This window comes from Aphis gossypii, chromosome 1 (genome assembly GCF_020184175.1).
Source record: "Aphis gossypii isolate Hap1 chromosome 1, ASM2018417v2, whole genome shotgun sequence".
NCBI lineage: Eukaryota > Metazoa > Arthropoda > Insecta > Hemiptera > Aphididae > Aphis > Aphis gossypii.
The window spans coordinates 65184361-65207617 of record NC_065530.1 but is presented as its reverse complement, the minus strand read 5'-3'; the positions used below and the strand labels follow the sequence as shown (position 1 = coordinate 65207617).

General features: G+C 27.3%; 3 protein-coding genes, 1 long non-coding RNA gene and 1 other non-coding gene across 7 annotated transcripts; 1 reads left to right on the top strand and 4 right to left on the bottom strand.

The window, feature by feature from the left end:
* Nucleotides 1–4129: 4129 nt before the first annotated feature.
* Nucleotides 4130–12072, bottom strand: LOC114123067 (zinc metalloproteinase nas-13-like). 3 transcript variants are annotated; one of them, XR_007603268.1, is made up of 7 exons: nt 11637–12072; nt 10433–10596; nt 10197–10338; nt 10004–10137; nt 9713–9794; nt 4278–4583; nt 4130–4189 (listed from the first exon to the last, which is right to left on the bottom strand). XR_007603268.1 is itself a non-coding variant. In XM_027985929.2 (6 exons), the coding sequence occupies exons 1-6, from the start codon at nt 11983–11985 to the stop codon at nt 4507–4509; spliced, it is 948 nt and encodes a 315-aa protein (XP_027841730.1). In that variant the 5' UTR covers nt 11986–12072; the 3' UTR covers nt 4130–4506. The 3 variants fall into 3 exon arrangements, 1 of the variants encoding a protein (XP_027841730.1); XR_007603269.1 differs by having other exon boundaries at nt 4292–4583; XM_027985929.2 differs by having other exon boundaries at nt 4130–4583.
* Nucleotides 12073–16230: 4158 nt separating this feature from the next.
* Nucleotides 16231–16394, bottom strand: LOC114123082 (U1 spliceosomal RNA). The gene has a single exon (XR_003592324.1). It is a non-coding gene; the product is annotated as a U1 spliceosomal RNA (small nuclear RNA).
* LOC126552976 (uncharacterized) lies at nt 16240–17557 on the bottom strand. The gene is made up of 2 exons (XR_007606422.1): nt 16916–17557; nt 16240–16714 (listed from the first exon to the last, which is right to left on the bottom strand). It is a non-coding gene; the product is annotated as an uncharacterized LOC126552976 (long non-coding RNA).
* LOC114123057 (uncharacterized) lies at nt 17538–20308 on the top strand. The gene is made up of 11 exons (XM_027985914.2): nt 17538–17834; nt 17924–18105; nt 18177–18345; nt 18416–18597; nt 18658–18848; nt 18915–19069; nt 19130–19269; nt 19330–19506; nt 19578–19762; nt 19844–19944; nt 20001–20308. Exons 1-11 carry the CDS (start codon nt 17708–17710, stop codon nt 20168–20170), a joined length of 1779 nt encoding a protein of 592 aa, XP_027841715.1. The 5' UTR covers nt 17538–17707; the 3' UTR covers nt 20171–20308.
* LOC114123058 (splicing factor 3B subunit 4) lies at nt 20265–23042 on the bottom strand. Its single transcript, XM_027985915.2, has 5 exons — nt 22870–23042; nt 22442–22525; nt 22233–22378; nt 22024–22152; nt 20265–21142 (listed from the first exon to the last, which is right to left on the bottom strand). The coding sequence occupies exons 1-5, from the start codon at nt 22901–22903 to the stop codon at nt 20417–20419; spliced, it is 1119 nt and encodes a 372-aa protein (XP_027841716.1). The 5' UTR covers nt 22904–23042; the 3' UTR covers nt 20265–20416.
* Nucleotides 23043–23257: the final 215 nt, after the last annotated feature.

Here is a 23257-nt window from a genome sequence, read left to right as displayed (position 1 = left end):
AATATTTTTTTTGGATTACCGTCCTTCGTCTTGACGAAGTGTTCAATTGTTAAACTGATGATTTATTATTTATTAAACCAATAAAATATTAGATAGAAAAATAAATGTATTCATTGATTTTATATAAAAATATATATATATATTACCGGAATCTTATTTCCCGCCTTCATTAGGGCAGATAACTATATAGGCTATTACTTAAGCTCAACGCGATGTTTTATAATTCCCATTCAAACATTTTTCAATTCATTGATTCTCTATAGAGTTTAAAAACTGATCTTTATATAAAAAACGAAGCATTGACTTCAACAACCGTATTATTCACCTAAATTAATAAAGAACAGTTTTTAAGAAAAACTAAGATAGATTTTTAATCAAACCAACTAGCAGATTTGATTTCATAAATAGTGTACTTTTAAATTTTTACTGATACCATACAATTTTTATTTATTAAAATTAAGAAATACATGCAGTAATCATAATTAATAATGATAGAAAAATCAAAAACAATATTTTCAACTTACCTGTAGTATAGTAATTATTATTTATTACTATAGACAACCTTAAGTCTGAATAAAAATAGAAAGGAAAATATTGTTTGTACTTGATTTGAATTATCGTCACAAAACTTGTGTAAATTAATTTTTTTTCACCAGCACACAATTTGTGTAACTCAAAAAAAAAAAAATACAAAACAGTGAACACAATATTTATTTTGTGTTACTAAAAAAAAATCGTAAGATACAATTCCGTGCTAGGGACACAATATGACTTGTTTGCAGCCTATTAGTCAACCAGCAGTAATCAGAGTAATCACAATATAGTATAATACCTTCTTCACCTGATAGCACTTTATCTGTACTTACTTTAGCTGTATGTCTATGATTTAAATATTAACTTGATTGAATAGAAAGGTATTGTTGTTAATTTGTCATTCTCTGCAAAATATCGTGATTTTTGTAACTCCCATTGGCCATAGAATTTCCCATGTTATTTTGAAAATTGTATAATTTTAAATTCAACAACTTTACAGTCTTATGTTCATTTCATACGCAATGGTTTATTCATGCGTCGTATAGGTATTTATAAAAGATTTCTTTGAAATTCATTAAATATTCCCAATAAAATATTTCAAGTGCAATCAGCATTTACTCACGTTGTATCCTAGTATTTAGGAGACAATAATAAATTGATCCTCGCAAAAACGTAAGCAATCTAACAATAGGTAATTGACCCCGTCATAATTTGATAAATGTTATGGTCTCTAATGTTTCTATCTAATTTTTTTCTGTAAGATTTTGATCATTTTTTTTTCTTATTCTTGTTTGGTATCTCAATTAAATAAAGGATTATTACTTAAATATACCATTATTATTATTAATATGCTACTGTACAAGCCGAGTATAAAGTGTGAAACTGAGAACTATTCGGTATCTGAGGTAGGTATATTATATAACTATACAGTTAAAATAAATTAGCTGTAGGTTAAATAATTGAAATAAAAAATTAAAGGTAAAAATTAACAGGCATACTATTTATCAAGGGAAATATTGATTGAAATGAAAAGATATGAAGAATAGTCAGTTACAACTATTACAAAGAATGTATAGTAGCGAGTGAAGACCATGAATATTTAAAGACATTTTACTATAAAATAACTGAACCAAGTTATATAATGTACAACCGATCAAAATTCATATCTTATCTTATTTTTTTTTTTTAAGCAGCTTAATCATAGATAATATTTTCTTCATATTATCTGAGTTCAACTGTTAAGAGTTAATAGTGTTTGTTAGTGACGCTTATCAATGTCTTAATTTGCATTTGTTAAATGTATTGTATACTACAGCCTACAAGAATTAAAAAATGAACATTTTCAATAAAACGTATCACATAAAAATAATTGGCCGTAAACCAATTGTCTATTTACCTTATGACTAGCATTGTCACATAAGTCATAACTCATAACTTAATAACAGTGCATCAGTTAAATATTATCTATAATAATATGCTATATTTGTATAAATTTGTCTTTATCCTCCATAGACTTAAAAACTATACTTAGGCCATTTTCAATAAAAGTTCTTATTAGCTAAAAGCTCTCAATTATATGTATATTTTCAACTTACATCATTGTTTAAAATATATGATTAGATAAAGTTATCATATTTTTTAACTATTGATACATTTTATTTTTTATGTAAAAAGGTAGGTAAGTAAGCTATACTGTACATTTAGGTGTCGAGTGGATCACTATTATATATTTATACACCTATAGTTGTGTTCAATCTGATATCATTATTCATAGTTTACAAAAACAATTCTGAACAGAAACGGTCTATTCGCCTATATCACCAGGTAATAGGTTTATTTGATTTATTTTACTTTTAGTATTATATAGTAGGTTAACATAATTTTTTTTGAAAATATTTCATTTATTATAATGATATATATTTATAGTTTATACTAAATAAATATTAAATATGACATATAATTTAATAACAATACCTTTTTGTAAATATCATAAAACCAGAAAAAAAATTTACAGTACCTATAAACAAATAATATTTTAAAATAAATCAAAAATGTAATTGTATAGGTATAGTAAAATGTATACCTAATATATATAAAATACATAAAAGCTAACTTAATTAGATTCATAATTTTATATTATTACCTATCAATTATTTTTATTTTGTGTAAAATATTTTTTAATGTAAACATAGACTATTTTCAATTTTGTTTTCATATTTATATTGTTACGAGCTCTACGATTTCTTGTATTATTATTATTATATTTAATTGCTGTTGAGCTATCATACAAGTTTAAATGGTCGTTGCTTATTTGGTTCCTCTTTTACAAAAAGATCAACTTCCAAACGGCTCCGGTTTTTTACAACACAAGTTCATTTTCATTTCACACAGATTTAAAACTTTTTCAAAAGAGGTGTAGTTAAACTTTTGTTGGTGTAAACTAAGTAAATTATAAAACTTGTACAGAAAAATCATATATTGTGATTTTTTTATTAAAATAATATTAGATTTTAGTATTAAAAAATGTTTAAAAAATGAATGTATAAGTAGAAATATAAAAAAACATACATTTGGCAATTTCTTTTTATACAATCCATAAGTATTATTTCACTATAAATGAAAAATTTTCTCCTAATGAACTCTAATTCTTTTAAAAATTTAGGTGTACTGACATGACTGAGTTTTAATTTAATTTTTTTCTACGGGAGCCTTATAGGTATTTACCTGTTAGACCTTTTTTGACGGGAGCCGTTTGGGATCCGACGGTTTAAATTCCAACGAAAAAAATATTTTGGGTACTGGTTTGTTATAGCCCCGCCGCGGCGGGTGAAAACTTTATAGCCCCGCCACTCAGGTTTGTTATCGCCCCGCCATTCATATAACAATAAATACATCGAATAAATATAAATATAAAATAGTGATATAATTAAAAATGTATATTTATTGACGATATTGATAAAATATTTAAAAAAAATTAATATTAAAAAATTGAATAATAATTATATAAAAAAGTTATATAATTAAAAATGTTTATTTATTGATTTAAAAAAAATTAATATTAAAAAAATTTATGCTTTATGTGATTCCCAAAATTCTGTTATATCTTTTAAAATTGTTTCAAACGGATCACTATTATTTAGTTTTGATGTATTTACTGTTATATGAATGGTGGGGCGATAACAAACCTGAGTGGCGGGGCTATAAAGTTTTCACCCGCCGCGGCGGGGCTATAACAAACCAGTACCATATTTTGACTATAGAAATAGAATTGTAAGAGATATTAACAACATATTCATATGGGAAACTTTGCATTAAATTTTCAAGTATTTCTCCAGTTCAAGCAATTTTTAATTTTTAATTGACATTTATAAAAATAAGTAATGGGATTTTTTAAGATTGACTTCTTCAAAGTACAAACTAGATTCAATATGATTTTCAAAATCATCCATATTTTTGAAAATCGAAGCATTTATCGACAAATTATCGTGTACTCATTAAAAAAAAAACTTCATTATAAAATAAATACATTAATTGTTCCACCGAGAATCTAAAATAGTAGCATACTTATGAAAATTAAATAGAAAAATATCATTCGTAGAATTAAATATTTTGTAATTATTATTATAATACCTACCTATTTATGTGTATAAACTTACTACACACACACACACACACACACACACACACACACACACACACACACACACACACACACACACACACACACACACACACACACACACACACACACACACACACACACACACACACACACACACACACACACACACACAATTATTATATTATTACTATGCTTGTAAGTTGAATTAAAATCTAAAAACATATTACGATAAATATCATTTCAATATTATTGATACAGTTATCATTAATTAATTATTTAAACGATTTTGATAACCTTGTGGATGTATATAATATAGTCGTAGATAATTGTGGTTTTTAATTGCATATGAATCATTTAAACGGCAACCAACCTTGCACAGCTTCGAAAAAATTGTTTCCCGATCCCGAATCTGACTCCGAATCCATACCTACATATAAGATTTAGAAAAAAATATTAAAATGTATACATAATACACACAAAGTGATCTCTAAGTATTTGATTATTCAAATTATGATTTTTGGAACTTTTAAAGACGTAAAGATCATATTTTTAATTTTTAAATTCTTAAGATTGTAGTATTTACAACTGAATGTCTGTTTTTTAAACGATAACCACTCTTTTCTATTATAAACTATTTAGCAGATATTTTTCTGAAAATTTTATCGTATCTAAATCAAAATTGATGATTTTTAAGTATTTAATTTAATACTCTAAAGATAATACGATGATAGGTTCATGCAATACAATAATTTTGAAAAATATTTGGGCTACTAAGATCTAAATTATGTTTTAGCCATTTTTATTAATTTATCAATATTTATATTTTTTAAAAGTGATCCAAGTATAGTAGATACTATATCTTATATATTACATTATTACATATTATATTTAATATTCTTAAGAACTATTACCCTTAGAATAACATTTTGATAACTATAATAACTACTCATTCAGATTTTGAATTAGGTACATCAACATTTTCAAAAAAAATATCTACTAAATAATTTACAGTAGAAGGTTGGGGGAAGTTCTCATTTAAAAAATAAAAGTTTGTACTGATACACGATACTAATTAAATAAGACAGAAAATTAAAAAAATTAAACTTAAGTTCAATTACTAGCATACATGATTAATAATTCCAAAAATAAAAATTTGAATAAATTCATTATTAAAGAATAAATGGGGGTGAGTATGCTTGGTAAATTATGATATATATATACATTATATATTAAAAATATTTCAATCATAATCTAGAAAAATAAATTCATTATTATGCGGAATAAATGTATAAATATAGAAGTACCTACATGGGTAATGTTGAAAGAAGTAGTCAGTATACAATATTACATAATCATCTTTACTCCAAATTATTTTGACTTAGTGATTTACACAATTTTATTTAGCCATTTAGGTATAGATACGTCATAACATATTTAAGTTTTATATTTTATTGTATTATAATGTCAATAAATTTAATTATTGGTCATATTATACTTGTACAAACTACTAGTATTATTACCCACGTCCGACGTCCCTATTGTTTATAGCCATCAATTATATTTTAATCGTCAACTGTCAACACAGTTGAAACCACGGTACCTATATTATATTAATTAGTTATTAATTTTATAATTATATATTATACCAATACACGGTATTTTAGTTTAAACCAATTTAAAACCGTTTCACCTGAGTTATATTATATTACACTCGTATAATATATGGTATATGTATATGATGGGAGAGTCACTAAAGGAAGTAGGTATTTTTAAATTTTATATTAATTATAATCAATTATTATAATTTATAATTGGATTTAATTTAGATATTGGAAGCTATTAAAAAAATTAATTAGATTTGAAAAATGATTCTAAATTTTATAGGTAACATTGTAATAGTCTAGGTTCAGTTAGATCTGCAGTTAATAACATTTATTACCATAATTTTACAACCACGCGCATTATTATCAAAATTACACTCTAGATTATCATCGTTAATTTTTAGTTTATTACTCTATATTAGATTATGCTACAGCACCATCTAGTTTAAATTTAACATCTCTTACAATTCACAATAGTTACAGAAAAATATTAAAAATGAAGAACCTTTTTTTATACCTATTATTTACATTTATCACTATTACTATATTTTATATAAATGATTATTAAAATAGAACCAACGAAGACACATAGTATAAAAATCGTTAATGCTCATTTTATATTATTACGATTTTATAAGAGCGTAGACGTTCTACGCTTATACCCATATGATTACATGAACCGCTTAAAAAAGGTGAACTGTATGCGTGTTATGTACTTGTGTTAGTCGTATAACATCCAAAATTTTATGATCAGAATAATTCGTTTACTCTGTTTTTTTATATTGGAGTGGGTTGGCATATTATAAAATTAAGTCTCTCTTTTATATTAGATAGGTATTAAAATTGAAGCGAGTGTTGCTTAAAGAAAATTAATATGCCCCCATGATCTTTAAACAGTTTAAACAAGTTGTTGTTCAACTAATAATTCATACAATTATCGTAAAATACTTTTATGACGATTAGACCTCCTTGCCAGTTACCATACACCCTGATCAATGATTACCAAGACCCTAAACGACCTCAAAATATTTCTAGTTAATGTAGTTGGATTTTCTTTTTCCACGTTAAAATGAATGGAAAAATTACAATTATAACGAAAACTATACGCTGCAGCCATACTCTATATATTATTATTTTTATTATAGAGTTTATAATATTCAGATAATGCCTTCACCCTACTAAATAATTACTAACGACCAACTGATTACTACTGCAACAAGGTACTGGTTATTTAAAAGTGACGCATGCCTCACACAAACATGGTTCAATAGGACCACTATTTTTTACCATAAATATTAAAATGAAGCCACTAAATGACACAGAAGCAGTTGATTTCGTTATCTCCTAATATTCAATATCTAATCATGTCAACTTAAAAATAAACTACTTAGGTTAGGTATTATAAATTTATTTTTATTTTTAAACTAGTGAACCATTTTTTAATATAGATATGCGATATTATACTCATATAAAAGCTTTTCAGTCCTCATAAAACTATTACGTACCTATATAAACTTTACACGTTTGGGACTCGTCAAAAACACACATTGTTATCAAGCTCCAAACATTTCAATTCTAAATCCTTATAGGTAAATCATAAAAGCTCCCTTTAGATATTAAATCATATCTTACACAAATATATCGATATTCCTATCCAATGTAACAGTAATATACATATTGTATTTAGGTAGTTTATATGTACCTATATTCCTATCGTATGTAATGATGAATATTGAATACCACGAATAATAAATAGAAATTATGTGCTGGAGCGTTTAAGTATAATAATTTATATGATCCTTTATGGCTTTATACTTATTAGTTATTAGTTATTGTATTTTATAGTACCATAGTACACGAGACACATAAGTAGTAGTGTAGTACACAATGAATATTATTACATTATACATGTTGTACAATATGTACAATGTTCAGAAATATAATTGTTTAATGACTTATAAATTGTTTTATGGTAATTTAATTTTTGGCAATAACGTATATCATTTAATTAATTTCAAAATTAGAATAACCTATATAACCTTAATAATATATTGAATACCTACTAAGTAGAACTTAAAAATTGTCAATGAACCTAATAATAACTAATTGAAGTTATAGACGGTGACGTTTATTAAACATTTTTAATATGGTTTTAATTACACTTTTAACCTGTACAAAATATTATATTTAGATAAAACGATGCTTAAGTTTTATAAATAAATATTCCAAATTTCCAATAGATATTATTAATTATTTGCTTTATTCTTATGTTTGAAATGTATTTTGATTTTTGATACTGTATTTATATAATTTGTTAAATGTATATTGAAATATTTATTATACTAGGTATATTGTTTTGAATAATATTAATTATAATATAATTTATTTTTATTCTAAGAATATACTTAAACTGTTCTAGCGCGTTTATCATCGTCAATATTTGTTTTTCTAATTAATTTTATGAAAATGAGCAAAAATAGCCAAATTTATTATAACTGAAAGTACTTTTAATAATTTCTTATTGAATGTAGGACAATTTTCTTTGGCTATTTTATATTTATCATTCTTATTTACCTACTTAAACTAATTTAATAGAATTCAATATTTGTTTTCGTATTCTGAGATAGCTAAATAATTTAGTGCTTATCTATGTAAATATTTTAAAAGTTGAATTATTATTTTAAATTGAATATATTACATTTATAGTAGCTAAGTAAGTTATAAACTTCAGTCGAAAGGAAAGAGGAGCAAAAGACCAAAACGCGATGATATAGTCCATAGATAACCTGTATAGTTATATTATAAGTTATAAGCACGGACTAAGATATATCTTAAATTATAATTATATTATAATATTAACTATATAATTAAATTATATCTTAAGATTATATCTTAGTCCGTGGTTATAAGCTTATTGCCAATAAGAAGAGCATTTATACCATTATACCAATATATTTTCAACTATTATGGGATAAACTAAAATTATATACACAATACACCCATCATAGTCCTTACAATTTATTTTATATCTAATGATTAATCTATCATAAATACCTCTTAAATTTCTTAAGTTAATTCAAATAATATTTGTTGGTTGTAAATTGTAATAATGTAAGTAAACCGTTAAGTAATAATACTGTATATACTATAGATATTAGATATATAGAACCTATACCAAGTACCATTGTACCAATCATCAATAATTTGTAACTATCGCCTGTTATTATAGTACCTAATAGTGTACCTACTCGTAATTTACAACTTGAATAAACAGTAGTAGGTACAGCACTAAAATAATGGATAAATGTCTACTCAAATAAGTCAAACACATAATACAACACATAATTGAAAGGAGTAATATTATATCTATATATTTACTTTCTCTATTTAGAGTCATTTATTTTAACTGTTATTAGCTTATTAATATATAAAAAAATTTAAATCTCCTGATTATTATTGTTAACATTTGTTCTTAAATTTAATCTTTTTTTTTGTTTGTAGAAAAAAGATAATATTGAAGATAATATGTTTCATATCATAAACATATATTAAGCTCCTTTAATTGGATGTCAACTACTCAATTAACATAATGAATATAAATTATAATATTCATTATTAAAATCAATGAAGTCTGTCTACACTTATACATTCCTCAAGTTTTTCTATAGAAGTTATTCATAAATATACACTAAAAAACTAGAAAATAAATATAATAGGTATATTATTTATAATTATAAATTACCTACATATTATATTAAAATTATAATCGTATAACATTGTTTTTACTTAAATAGTTTATTTATTTGTTTTTAAATAATTCAACTTTTAACTTAATATGTAAATCAAAATACACTTAACGGTGAAAGATACATCACCATTTATTTCTAACACAGACAATGCTTGTAAAATGTACTAGAATTTTAGTCGATAGATGAAGAAGATTGCTGTCTCTTACTTTTGCAATTGTACATCTTTTGAATCTTTTGAATATCCTTTCTGCTTAAACCTTCTCTCTGACCCATTGTCACTCCTCGTGTCTAAATATTTTTTAAAAAACTCAGTCAATAATTTATATTATAATTATAAAATATATAAATAATACTATTTATATTAAAAAGGGATAAATAATTTTATTTTAAACATTCAAGTTGAAGTTGTTAATAATATAGATCGAAACTCGAGAATATATATTTGGACGTAAAACCATTTATTGTAGGTATGCATAAAAAATATGTAGAAAATATACCTTCGGATCGATGGTCGCTTGACCATTTTTCGAAAAAGCATTGGCCGAATAATGCATTACGCTACGGTAGTCATAGCCTATACCTTGGCTGTCAATCATGGAACTCTGGGCTTTTTCAAAATTATTCTCCCTTCCTGAAAACACACAAGAATTAAAAAAAAATGGTTTAATTGTATTTTAATTCTATACTCACCCGATTGGATATTGTTGTAGTTGACGGTAACATATTTATCCCTATCAGGTCTGTTCTGTTCATGCATGAATCCAGCGGCGTGAAGCATTTCGTGCATTACTGTACCTTTTTTAGACAAACATCCCGGACTTTGTAGATTCACCTTTACAAATATTACATCGATAAATTAAATTATAGTGAAATATAATATTATTTTTTATGTGCAGTAGTGTACATAAATAACAAATTATTAATACTTCTTGTCTTCCTCCGATTTTTCCCACTGATGACCAACATCCCGTGTTGCCGTTAGTGAAATAAATGTAATCAGTGTCATAAGAAGTTCTAGGTGTGAATTTTAAGCATGTAAGTTTTTTGTATTCATCAATTGAACTCAATATCATCTGTCTATCACTAGACCCTGAAAAGAATCATATAATACACGTTCATTTAATGCAATGAAACTGCTTATATTTTTGTAATATTAACACTACAATACCTACATTAAAAATAGTATACTATACATCAATACATGTTAGACAAACTAAGCATAACAGTAGGTATATATGACGCTGTATGTGGAAATATCCAAATCATAAATAAAAAAGATTATCCGTAGTTATTGATTTTCACTAGTCGATGAAAGGTTGAGAGCTTAAAATCAGATTTTCAAAAACGTTATAGGTATTTGTTTATTTTATTGAAATGCAAACTATTTGAACCCAATTCAAATATTTTTATACCAATCACAGTCCACAGACAAAATAAAAATAAAGTAAATAACATTGAAAATAGTTTGTAAAAAGTTGTATAAAAAGCTAGGGTTTACGTTATTTTCAGTAAACAGTAAAGTAGCCAACAAATTACAAAATACAAGTCATAAGTTTTTATCGCGTCAAAAATTGGATCAAATGATTTTTGATATATATTTTGATTATGAATATATAGTAAGTATATGGAGTATAGTCGGTTAGAAATTTAAAGATAATTGTACTTAATTTTCTTCGAACAACTCTCCTATAATAATGAAGTGGACATATTTGTAAAATAAAGCAATTTAAAGAAAAATTAATACTATCGACATCTTGTATTTGTTTATACCTCCGAAGTATTTAAATTTATTGTATATAAATACTGTGTATTCTTTCATATTGTTATATTTTAAAATATATTTATTTAAGCTTCTTTAATTTAATTTAATTTAATTTTGAGCAATAAAATCAATGTCTACAAACAACTGCTATAGGTGCTCACTGTAATATTGCAATAATACATAGACAGGTATATTATAATACAAACAATCATGGCATGATTACAAAAAGTGATTTGCTAATTTCATTTTAATGCAATATAATTTATAATAACAATTTTGTATCTATTGATTTTACTAAATACCACATAATAGAATTAATCTATTAATATAGATTTTTGTTAATATTTATGTAATTTATATTGCTTTACCGAAAGATGGACTTATTTCGTAGGGGATGATGCCTTTGGGCCATCTAGACGATACAGCTTTCAATCCATTCCTAGAATTTCCAATCGGATGTAATATGTCACCCTCCGCGTACTCGCCCATTTCTTCAGGGTTTAATTGACTAGTCTCTTTCCATTTCGACACTGCTTCACCCGATTTTGAGTCTGGTGTTCCAAAAATCGCTGCGCCTAAATGCATAAGACCATTATACAAGTCCGATTCACTGCTGTTGTCTACCTCGTTCTCTTCCTCTTCTTCGGCTCGCAAATTAACAGGCTGCGCCAGCGCCAGTGGCAAACAAACCGCTACGAAACACAAAAACACTTTCATATTCTTTTTTTTTCAAATTGACAAAAAAAAATAATGTGTATCTTGTTTCGAAACGACTTTAACACTACGGTGGTCGATGAGTAGGGTTAGTGTTTTTATATAATGTAGAACAAAGTTAATTAGTATAGATAATATTCACTGGGTTGATTATGAAAACAAGTCACTGTGTCCAATGTTCTGTAATTTTTTTTTTGTATACTTAAAATTCGTATGGAAATTGAGGTGATAACGTGACAAGACGACAAGATATTTTTCGACGAAGCGTACGCCACTTAGCAAATCGTTTAGACCGTTTAGAGGTTTTATAATAAAGATCCCTTTATTAAGATAAAAGTCTGTTTAATTAGGACGTTTTCGTGTTTGGTGTTTATTCGGTGTTACAAATTTACAATACAAGTGCATAATTATATACATATAATACAACAGAAACGGAAATAATTCTAAGAATATAGTGTTATGGTGTTTTAAAAGAGGTATCTACCTCGTATCTATTTACATGGACTACGTGACACAATACAACGACACGAATCATAAAATTTGTAGGTACCTATACCTACCAATAACTTTTTAATTAATTCTAGAAAAAGCCAGTGGAAAATGGCTTTAAATTTTAACTTTTAAGTGTTAACTTATTACCTATAGTATGATTAGAATTAAAAATAAACGCCGTACTTAATTACTATATTATGTAGCACAAATTTATTAGTTTTTTGTAACGACGCACATAATAATTAGAACTAGGATTTATATGCAACAGTATAATTTTTTTCGACTTCTGATTATTGCTTTTGACATAGTAATGTCTACGAATTACCCCACTATGGTGTAAATGATGGTATATTTTGCATATTTTGAATAAAATGAATACCTATTATTGTACATTTTAACTATAAGAACACAAAAGATACATGTTTTATGGTATCTATATTTCGCTACTATACATTTTTATGTCATGTAATGTCGAAGGAAGTTTTAGTAAATATAAGAATATATTATTAAGGCAGCGTTTCTCAAACTGTGGGTCACAACTCGCAAGTAAATATTTAGTGGGTCTTCAGAATTTTATTAATTACATAGATTCTAAGATATTTATGATATTTTATTCTGTATAATGTATAAATATAAACTAAGTATATAAATTATAAGGTGATATTACCAACCACCACAGCAGAAAACAAGCACACACTTCGCATAGCCACAATATCAAAAATACATTTATAAAATTATATTCATTACAAGCCTATAAACTTTATAACACAAAGTAATAGGTAGTAAAAGCAATAAACAAAGTTTGATTTTTTTGATAATTACTTCTTATAATAATTAATTCATGGGGGTCAGATAGTTTTCAGGGGAAAATTTAAGTCGTGGTCCTAACTAAAAAGATCGAGGAACCACTAAATACTAAAATACTAATTGTATTAGGATCTAACAAAAGATCATTCTGTTTTAAAAACTTAAAACACCATATAATTGTTTCTTGTATAATATATTTAAATAATAACTTTAATAGTTTAAAATAATAGTTCATTAATTTTAATGTTTTTTTTTTTTTATTGTTTATTTGAATATTTCATATTTTATGGCGTATATAATATTAATTGCATATTTTTAGTAAACCAAATGCATATTTTACATTTTTTTAATGCATACATATCCTAGCTCTAAAACTAATATTATACATAAAAAAAAGTAAACTATAATAGCGAACTATTCTAATATGAGGTAAAAAAAAATAAACCTGATACATACATTTATTGTTTATACTGCTTATAGTAGGTAATGCTATCTTTTTAATTCATATTTTACTATTTTATGTTGGTATATAATATATAAGAACACGAATTATAACATTGATCAATTCATTAGATACAATATAATATAATAGTTGATGGTTGCCAATTGGTACACTATTTATGAATATGCATGTTTATTGTTCTTTTTTGAAACAAATACAATTCAATTGTTAAATATCAGTAGACAATTAAAATAACATATACGCTTATAGAAAGTAGCTACACGTCCTCATATTAAATATTTACTATTTTATCAAATATATTATGTTAACAAATTTTAGTCAATGGAAATTGCATGAAACTTGAATAAATATATTGGGGTTAAAATAGTTTATGTTTGAAGTCCAAACTCAATCTAATTCTGACATATGTATATTTGACCTTTTAATAAAACGAAAAATTGTAGATTACGTAATAATGTAATGTATTAGTATTATCTTTAATATTTTGAATTGTAAATCAAAAATAGAAAAATCCAAAAAAATTAATTTATTGATTACAACTAAGGGGGTGGCTTATTATAATGCTTATATATAGCTTTATATATACCTAACCTATCACCGCAGGCGCGAGTTTTGCGGTTATTACTATTAGGCCAATAGGTATGATATAGATTCTGAGCGGATCGATGAATGTTTAATTTTATATAGTTTTTTTAAATTGTGTATTTGTCGCCAGCTTCTGAGTAGCAAAAATGCTTTGACATTCATTATGGTAGTAAAGTCGATACTTTGGGAGTCATAAATAGAAAATTCATAATGTTAATAACAAAAACAAAAATACTTATGCAAAACTAGTTTTTTATCAAATCAATTTTATTAATTAGTCGAAGTGGTGTAATTACGGAGGGGATTTGGGTGTCGTATCCCTCCTTGATTATATTTATTTACTGCTATTATTGTATATTATTGAATATTTTTCAATTATTTATTTCCGTGTCTGTCACATGCGTAAATATTTTTTTGCACTAAAAGGAAATACTTATGATAAATACATGATTTTTTTGGGAGGGGGTTATAGGTAAAATTTAAAAACATTTTATCCCCTCTACAAGCATGACATGACCAAATTACACCAGTGCTTAGTTCTAAATTTCTAATTCAAAAGCGTATAATTAAAAATACTTGAAATTATTATCGTCTAGTAGTTGGTTGTATTTACAATTATACAGCATATTATACCATTATACTAGTAACTAATAGTTCTAATAATAATACCTTTGATTTAGGCTTATAGTATAATAATGTGCGAAAATGTAAATATATCAAATAGTTATCGTACATTGTCGGATTGTAGACAATAATAATATAATATATATATTAATATATTCCTTATAAACATATAACTCTAAAGAACAGGAAATAAGATGTAAACACACTATTATTTTGCATCTCTTTCAACGACGTAATATTTAGTAATTGTTTATTTACGTTCAGAATACCTATAACTGTCTGTTAACTTTAGTATTGAGCAAATTGATCTATTATCAGTTTACAGTAGTTAGGAACACTATTTGTGATCTTAAGATTATTTAAATTTGATGGGAGTAATATGAGTTGGAAAAAGATAGTTTAAGAATGATTATATTATTGCCATGCTTTAAAACTAAAATATATTAAAAATATAGTTTATGTCCTTGACTAAAGCTTTATAATAGGTCAATTTACCCTAATACCAAAGATAACAACCAGTGACAGTAACAACACGATACTTGTTTTAGTTAATCCAAATTTACTACATAGTGTTTTGTTGGTAGGTCAAAGATAGAAAATAGTACACATGACGGTCCGAAATTATTTATCTAAAACGGTAATACGCATTTTGAAGACGGGTTCACAAGAACACGGCGATCTAGAATCTAAGAATGCCAACCAATGGGTATTGTTAGATACTTAGCTCAGAGCCTCCCAACCGGGGTTCCGCCGAATTATTTGAAATATATTTTTTATTATATAATTTATACAATAATAATTAAAAAAAATATATACATAGTTAATTTTCAAAGCAAAAATTTGTTTTATAAAATATAATATTTGTATATACTATAGGTAAACCAGGGGCGGCCAAACAGTCGATCATGTTAGAATTTATTTTTAGGACCACGCGCCCTATGTGTTTCTTAATAATTATTTTAATTATTCAATAATAAAAAAAAATTTCTATGACAGTCGATCTTCAAAGGTGAAGTATAATATTTTTAGTAGGTCGTGACCAAAAAAAGTTTGGACACCTCTGCTATACACCTACATCTTTCTACATTGTTTTATACATTAATTACACTTTTAAATAAAACCGAAGTAATCGATAGGGTGCGTCCGGATTTTTAAATAACGACTTAGGGTACCGTGAGTTAAAAAAGGTTGAAAACTTCCGAGTTTTAACTAGTTACATTACAACATATATTACACATACTTCAACGATATCCAAATACCAAAATTTATTCATATATGAGGGACGGCGCGTACGCAGTCCCAGCTAACAAAAATTCTGCGCCCGAGGTATCCACATTAGGGATACTCGCAGGGGTCAACCGATTTCCATGTGCAATGAACCGGCCTCGCCCTGGAGGAACCGCCTAAATGATCACGGTTGACCTCCACGCCAGGTAAGTATGCTCGACGTTCGATTGTACAGCCTTTATATGCCATACATCGACCTCTTCAAAACGGTACGCACTCGTACGATTCCTGTGATTTCGTTAGTTATCCGACAACGACGTTAACCCGAAATCGGTCCAACGCATTAAGAAAACTTTTGGTAAACTATGGAAATGTTTATGGAGCTTTTAAGACACCGCTACGCGCCTCGACGGTTTGTTAAGTGCCGGCCGTAAACGTCGGTCGATAGGTGGCGCTTCCTATCAGTGAAACACTGCAAACACATTAATTTTGTTGCTTTTTTTTCAGCATCTGCCATCTTGTGTACCTCGGCGACTATATCAAGTAAATTTCGATTCATTGACAGTACCGTTGTTTGAGAATATAATATATTACAATTAATAAATATATTATTTATAATATTTATATTATTAAAATATATATTTATAATATATATTTTAATAGGTACCTAGATACTTAACTAAGAGAGTCTAGTACTCTAGTTAAAAGTATTCTTAGGCGCTAACACAAACTTACAATAATTAAGCTGCCATTGACTATTGTAGGAGAATTAATTAAATTGCACTCACGTAATGTTAAAGTTTTAAAATACAGAATAATAATAAAAAACCATATTATGTAAGATTTAACGTAGGAAGTACTTAAACAAAATAAATTATTCTTCAGTATGTAAAATATATTGTTGTACGACTTTGTTGAAGTATACGATGTAAGTTATTAATATATTATTCACTATACTTCGATGATAAAAATAATTTTTCCATGATTTCTAACTAAAAAATGTATACTATTATACCCATAGACCTTATACTATAAAAATAAAATATAATAATTATTTTTATGATAAAAATAATTTTTCCATGATTTATAACTAAAAAATGTATACTATTATAGCCATAGACCTTATACTATTAAAAAAAAAAATACTAAATTAATTACTTAATTACTTATAATAAAGTATAAATAAGTAAAGTGTCTGCTGTCTGCACTCTGCAGCTGTGTGTAAGATTGGAAGTTGTTAGATCTTATAGGTACATACGTAATATAATATAAGACTTTTCTATGATATAAGGTTTATGGGTAATTTTCTTATCAGTAGTTGAAAACGAAAAGTTCTTATCACTATTCACTATATCTTTAAGTTTGAACTCTCCGCTTTCAATGTCAAATCTTTTACGAAATCAATATTCAGTTAGCTTTTAGGCCTTAGCACAAATTTTAATTTCGTTTATTCGAAGCGTGTGTACATAGTTGAATCATTTTATTGTTAAATTGCTGTTGAACCACTGACGTTAAATTTTTACCGGAATGGCAACTTCGTTGTTCCGTACCGCCCTTAAAGGAGGATTACATAAAAATTATCTAAGAAAAACATTACGGGCTTCACTCAATCTAGAAAAGATATTATGTATTCATACATCATCGTTTTTAAATGGTAACAAGATTTTTATTCAAACTTTTAATCGAATGTTTATTCAAAATAAATTAATGTAAAATTTATTAATTATTATATTATTTACTTAGTCAAAGGTCAAGAAATTAATATGCCATCTCTGTCCCCAACTATGACTGAAGGCAACATAGTTAAATGGCTAAAGAAAGAAGGAGACAAAATATCTGCAGGTGATGTACTTTGTGAAATTCAAACTGATAAGGCTATTATGGCTTTTGAAACGGAAGAAGAGGGAGTTCTAGCTAAAATATTGGTAAGTAATTATTGAAATATTATGAATATATTAATGTAGCTTTTATATGTAGTATAGTTATTTTTTTATAGGTTCCTGAAGATGCCAAAGAAATTAAAGTGGGTTCTCTAATAGCACTCATGGTAGCTGAAGGAGAAGATTGGAAAACTGTGGAAATACCTGAAGCTGAAGGTGTTGCTCCTGCTGCTTCAAATGCTCAGGAAGAACCCGAAGAATCAGAACAATCTACTGGAGGAAATAGTACTGTCATATATATTTATACATTTAAAGTAAACGTCAACATTTTATTTATTCTGTTTTTGTTTTTTAGCTCCAGGAATTGAATTAACCATGCCATCACTCTCACCCACTATGTCTGAAGGTACAATTATTAAATGGCATAAGCAACCTGGAGATAAAATTTCAGCGGGAGATGTCCTATGTGATATTCAAACAGACAAAGCAGTTATGTCATTTGAAACTGAAGAAGAAGGAACATTAGCTAAAATTTTGGTAATAATAACGTAATTTATTTAATTGAAAATCAATTATTAGTTATGAATTATGTTTTAGTTGGGTGATGACAGTAAAGATGTGAAAGTTGGTGATCTAATTGCACTAATGGTTGCTGAAGGGGAGGACTGGAATGATGTTCAGGTGCCTGGAAAGAAAAAAACCAAATCAACAGTGGCAAAAGAAGACGTTCAGAAACCTAAGGTTGAATCTCAGACATCATCATCAGAACCTACCACTAGACATTCCTAGTAAATATTGAATACTGTTACTAATTTAAAATGAACTTGGTTTTAAATTTTAATGTTAAATTGTAGCGACGGTTATAGTCCAGCTGTGAGATCACTCCTAGAATTGTATGCTATTGATGGTTCTAAAATTAAAGGAACTGGAAAACAAGGAAAACTCTTAAAAGGGGATGTTTTAAAACATGTGACAGAAAACAATTTATCTATCAAGCCTCCTAGAACAGGTTAATAGTTTAATTTGTCTAAAATTTATCATATGTATTTTATATTAAATTTGTTAATAGTACCTTTGCCTGGGGAAATATCCTCACCCCAACCTGTCACATCGACAATCGTATCAAGACCTACTAAAGGACCTAGTTATGTTGACATTCCATTAACTGGCATGAGATTAACAATTGCTAAACGATTAACTGAATCTAAAGTAAACATATTGTTTAAAAATTAGTATTGAATTGTGTGACTAAATGTTTGATATTTTTAGACAATGATTCCTCACGCTTATGCTACAGCCGAGAGCAATATTGATTCACTTTTAGGACTTCGCAAGCAATTAAAATTAGCTGGCATTAATGTTTCTGTAAATGATTTTATCATTAAAGCAGTTGCTATTGCTCTTAAACAGTGTCCTCTAGTCAATTGCCACTTTGTTAAAGATCAAGTAATTGATTAAAGTTATAGTTAATAAAAATATGTTTTAATTACTATTTTATATTTAATTACTATTTTCAGGTAGTTTTACAGCAAACATCTGATATATCTGTAGCAGTTGCTACAGAATCAGGTCTGATAACTCCTATTGTGACTAATGCTGATAGTAAAGCATTAGATGAGATTTCAGCCGAAATTAAAGAATTGGCAGGACGTGCACGTATTGGTAAACTACAGCTGCATGAATTCCAAGGAGGCAGTTTTACGTACGTTAATGATTAAAAAATGCTTAATACATCATATTAATAATTATTTGCTTTACTTATTTGCTTTTTTTTTTTTAACAGAATATCCAACCTTGGAATGTTTGATATATCTGAATTCAGTGCTATTATAAATCCTCCTCAGTGTGGTATATTAGCTATTGGAAGTGGACGACCTATCATTGGTAATTAATTATTTAATTATGCATAAATATATATTAAATATTATATTATGTTGCAGCTCTGAATGGTAAACCACAAACAATTATGGCAGCCACATTATCTTACGACTCACGTGCTATAAGTGAATCTGCTGCATCAGATTTCTTAGAAACTCTACAAGGTTTATTGCAAGCGCCAGCATCGCTTCTTTTGACATCACCAGCTGCCAAAAAGCGTGCTTCAAATTAAATGTTTCAAAATTTCTCAATTAATTGTTTTTGTTAAGTTTTTTTCTTGGCTCAGGCTCTAATATTTGTTGTATTATAATAAGATCTATATAATATGAATGAAACAAAATATAGCTATAATTTTTTTGTAGTATAAAAATTATTTTCATTAATATTCATTTGTCGTATGATACACATTCAAGAATAATATGCCAGTTACATTATTTATACAATTATAATTAAACATAAATGGTTGGACTTAGATATATTAAGCTGGTGCAGGAGGTGGTGGTGGTGGAATACTTGGTTTCCAGTTCATTGGCATCATATTGTTAGGTTGCATTGGTGGAGGTGGTGGCATTGGCGGCGGTCCACCTGGACCCATAGACATTGGAGGTGGTGGCGGAGGCATCATATGGCCTTGCATGTGTGATGGTAAACCAGGATGTGAAGGTGGTAATGGTGGTGGCATTTGTCCTTGTTGTGTTGGGGGTGGAGGAGGTGGCGGCACAAACCCACCATGGAATCCTGGTGGTGCAAAATTGTTGAAACTCGGTGGTGGCGGCGGCGGTGGTTGATATGAAGGAGGTTGAGGGGGTGCCTGTTGATTTTGCCAAGGCATGATTCGAGGTGGAGGAGCCATTTGATGTTGAGCCATCATGGACATAGGTACTTGCATAGGAGGTTGCATGATAGGTGGCGGTGGTACTGGCATTTGATGCATCATTGGCATTTGAGTAGGGGGGGCATCAGCAAACAGTTGATGAGGACGATCAGCTTGACTAAGTGGATTTTGGGCTGCCAATAATCTTTCAGCAGCAGATCCATGTCGTTCCCCTTTAACATCTTTTTTGAATGCATATGAAATAGATACAGCTCTGTTACATAAATGCTGACCATTCATAGCTTCTATCGCAGCATCAGATGCTTCAAAACTAGCATAATTAATGAATGCAAATCCTTTTGAATTACCCGTATCAGGATCTCTCATAATCTAAATTAAAAAAAATTTAAATGTCAAGTGAATTAATAATTTAATGCCATACATCATAATTCTAATTTAACAATTTATACTATAGAAAATATCTATTTAATCCAAAAATCCTTTTAACGAGATGATTAAAAATATCCAAACAATTGTTTTTTTTAATTTTTTTATAACACACATACTAATTTAATCTACCTTTAAAATGTATACACGTATTATATACAGTTTGTGAATAACTTTTCATAAGGTTGTTCTCTACATATAATATACAATTAAAAATTTTTTATTCATTGATATATTATTACACTTTTAATATTCAAAATGTCTGTAAAGTAATAAAAAATAACCAAATAATTAGAATGAGTTAAAATTATTAAAATAATGTAATAAATAAATTAATATTACAAGGCAATAACAAATATATGTGTGTGTTTCTGCAATGAATTTACTTGAAATCAGTTGTGTAAACAAAATTACACATACACAAAGTAAAAAAATATATATTTATGTATGTTATATGGTTTATGAGAGGGTAATGTTAAAATGTTAAGAAATAATAACTTTAAAATGTTATACTTAATTTCAAATTTGTGTGACTTGTGTAAAATCTCATAGCCATTTAATAAAAGAAACTAATAATTTTGTAATTTATCAAAAAGCAAGTAAAACATAATAACAGATTATATTAATACATAGGTTTATGACCTATTTAACATATAGAAGTAAAAATCTATGAATTCTTGTGTAAGTCAATTCCTCTAACATTTGCACAAAATTGACTAATTAAAGATTAAAGAATATTAATAAACTATACAAAAAAATACATAGTATATGATAATAAATTAACAGATAATTTATCAATCAACTTTAATGTCAATGATTCTTACCTTAGGCGTTTGTAGAATTACACCAAAAGCAGAGAAAGTGTCATACAACAATTTCTCATCGACTTCTGAATCCAAATTTCCAATGAATACATTGGCGCCAACATCAAGGTTCTTTTGATGAGCAGAAGCCTGGTGTTAAAAAAATAATACAAACAATTAAACATGTTTAATTCATGACACATAAGTATATAATTATAAGTTTATTTTACCTTATTAACGCGTATTGGTTTTCCATATAATTTTATCATGTTCATTATTTTAATAGCATAATCTGCATCATCTTCAGCAAGAAATTCAACAAAACCATAACCTTGATGTGACTGTGTCACTCGATCTTTTGGCATATGAACATTAACTAAAATATATTATTAATTAATTTTAAAAATTATTGAGTCGGTATTTATAAATTTTTACTCACCCACTGGACCTGCTTGAACAAACAACTCCCACATGAGAGTATCCGAGACTTTTTCATCAAGACCACCAACATAAATTGTTGCATCTGTAAAATATAATAGTTATGGTTTATAATGAAACTTTTTTAGAGTATTTGATTGTTGTTAGCATATATAAAATATGGCTTTTGATAGGTATGTGAATATTCAAAAATATTATAATCTGTGTTTTAGTATCAACTATTTCAAGCATATTTTTGATTTAAATGAATAATAATTAGTAAGATATTTAGGTATTTTGGAGCACAGCGAATAATTATACAACAAAATATTATGATAGTCATATATTTAAAATACGGTCATTTTCGGAAACATCATTTCATATTCACACTACTATTTCTACAACAGGTTCATATTATTGTAATACTAAACACGTAAACGTAAAAATTACCTTGATTTCTCTCTGCTATCGGTCCCGCGGCCATCGTTTAGCTTCAAAATTGCATGCAACGACCGGCAAAATTATAAAAACTCAAACGTTATCGAACATATAAAACTGAAAACAGATAAAACGAAAATTTATACTTTAATGTTGCTATACCGTCCCAGTGCCACAGTCTGTTACAGTGTTGTATTGTTTATTGATAGTACGATAACAGTACAAGTCCTTGTGAAAGAGAAATGATATCGGAACGGCGTGACCAACTTGGCCCCCGGGACAATAATTTGTATTTTGTGTAGTATAATTATATTACTTTCAAAATAATATTTTCAATTATTTTATTTTATAATCATAAAAAACCTATAGTGTCTAATACTATGTACTAGATAATTAGATG

Bases quoted from the DNA above. Each gene is read 5' to 3' on its own strand.
- LOC114123067 (XM_027985929.2), bottom strand. From the start codon at position 11,985: ATGAAAGTGTTTTTGTGTTTCGTAGCGGTTTGTTTGCCACTGGCGCTG. The intron at 10,597-11,636 runs GTAAAGCAATAT...GATTCTTTTCAG, and splicing joins CGAAATAAGTCCATCTTTCG to GGTCTAGTGATAGACAGATG. The intron at 10,339-10,432 runs GTATTAATAATT...ATATTTGTAAAG, and splicing joins AAATCGGAGGAAGACAAGAA to GTGAATCTACAAAGTCCGGG.
- LOC114123057 (XM_027985914.2), top strand. From the start codon at position 17,708: ATGGCAACTTCGTTGTTCCGTACCGCCCTTAAAGGAGGATTACATAAA. The intron at 17,835-17,923 runs GTAACAAGATTT...TTATTTACTTAG, and splicing joins TACATCATCGTTTTTAAATG to TCAAAGGTCAAGAAATTAAT. The intron at 19,070-19,129 runs GTTAATAGTTTA...ATTTGTTAATAG, and splicing joins TATCAAGCCTCCTAGAACAG to TACCTTTGCCTGGGGAAATA.
- LOC114123058 (XM_027985915.2), bottom strand. From the start codon at position 22,903: ATGGCCGCGGGACCGATAGCAGAGAGAAATCAAG. The intron at 22,526-22,869 runs GTAATTTTTACG...TATATTTTACAG, and splicing joins GATAGCAGAGAGAAATCAAG to ATGCAACAATTTATGTTGGT. The intron at 22,379-22,441 runs GTGAGTAAAAAT...AATATATTTTAG, and splicing joins TGTTCAAGCAGGTCCAGTGG to TTAATGTTCATATGCCAAAA.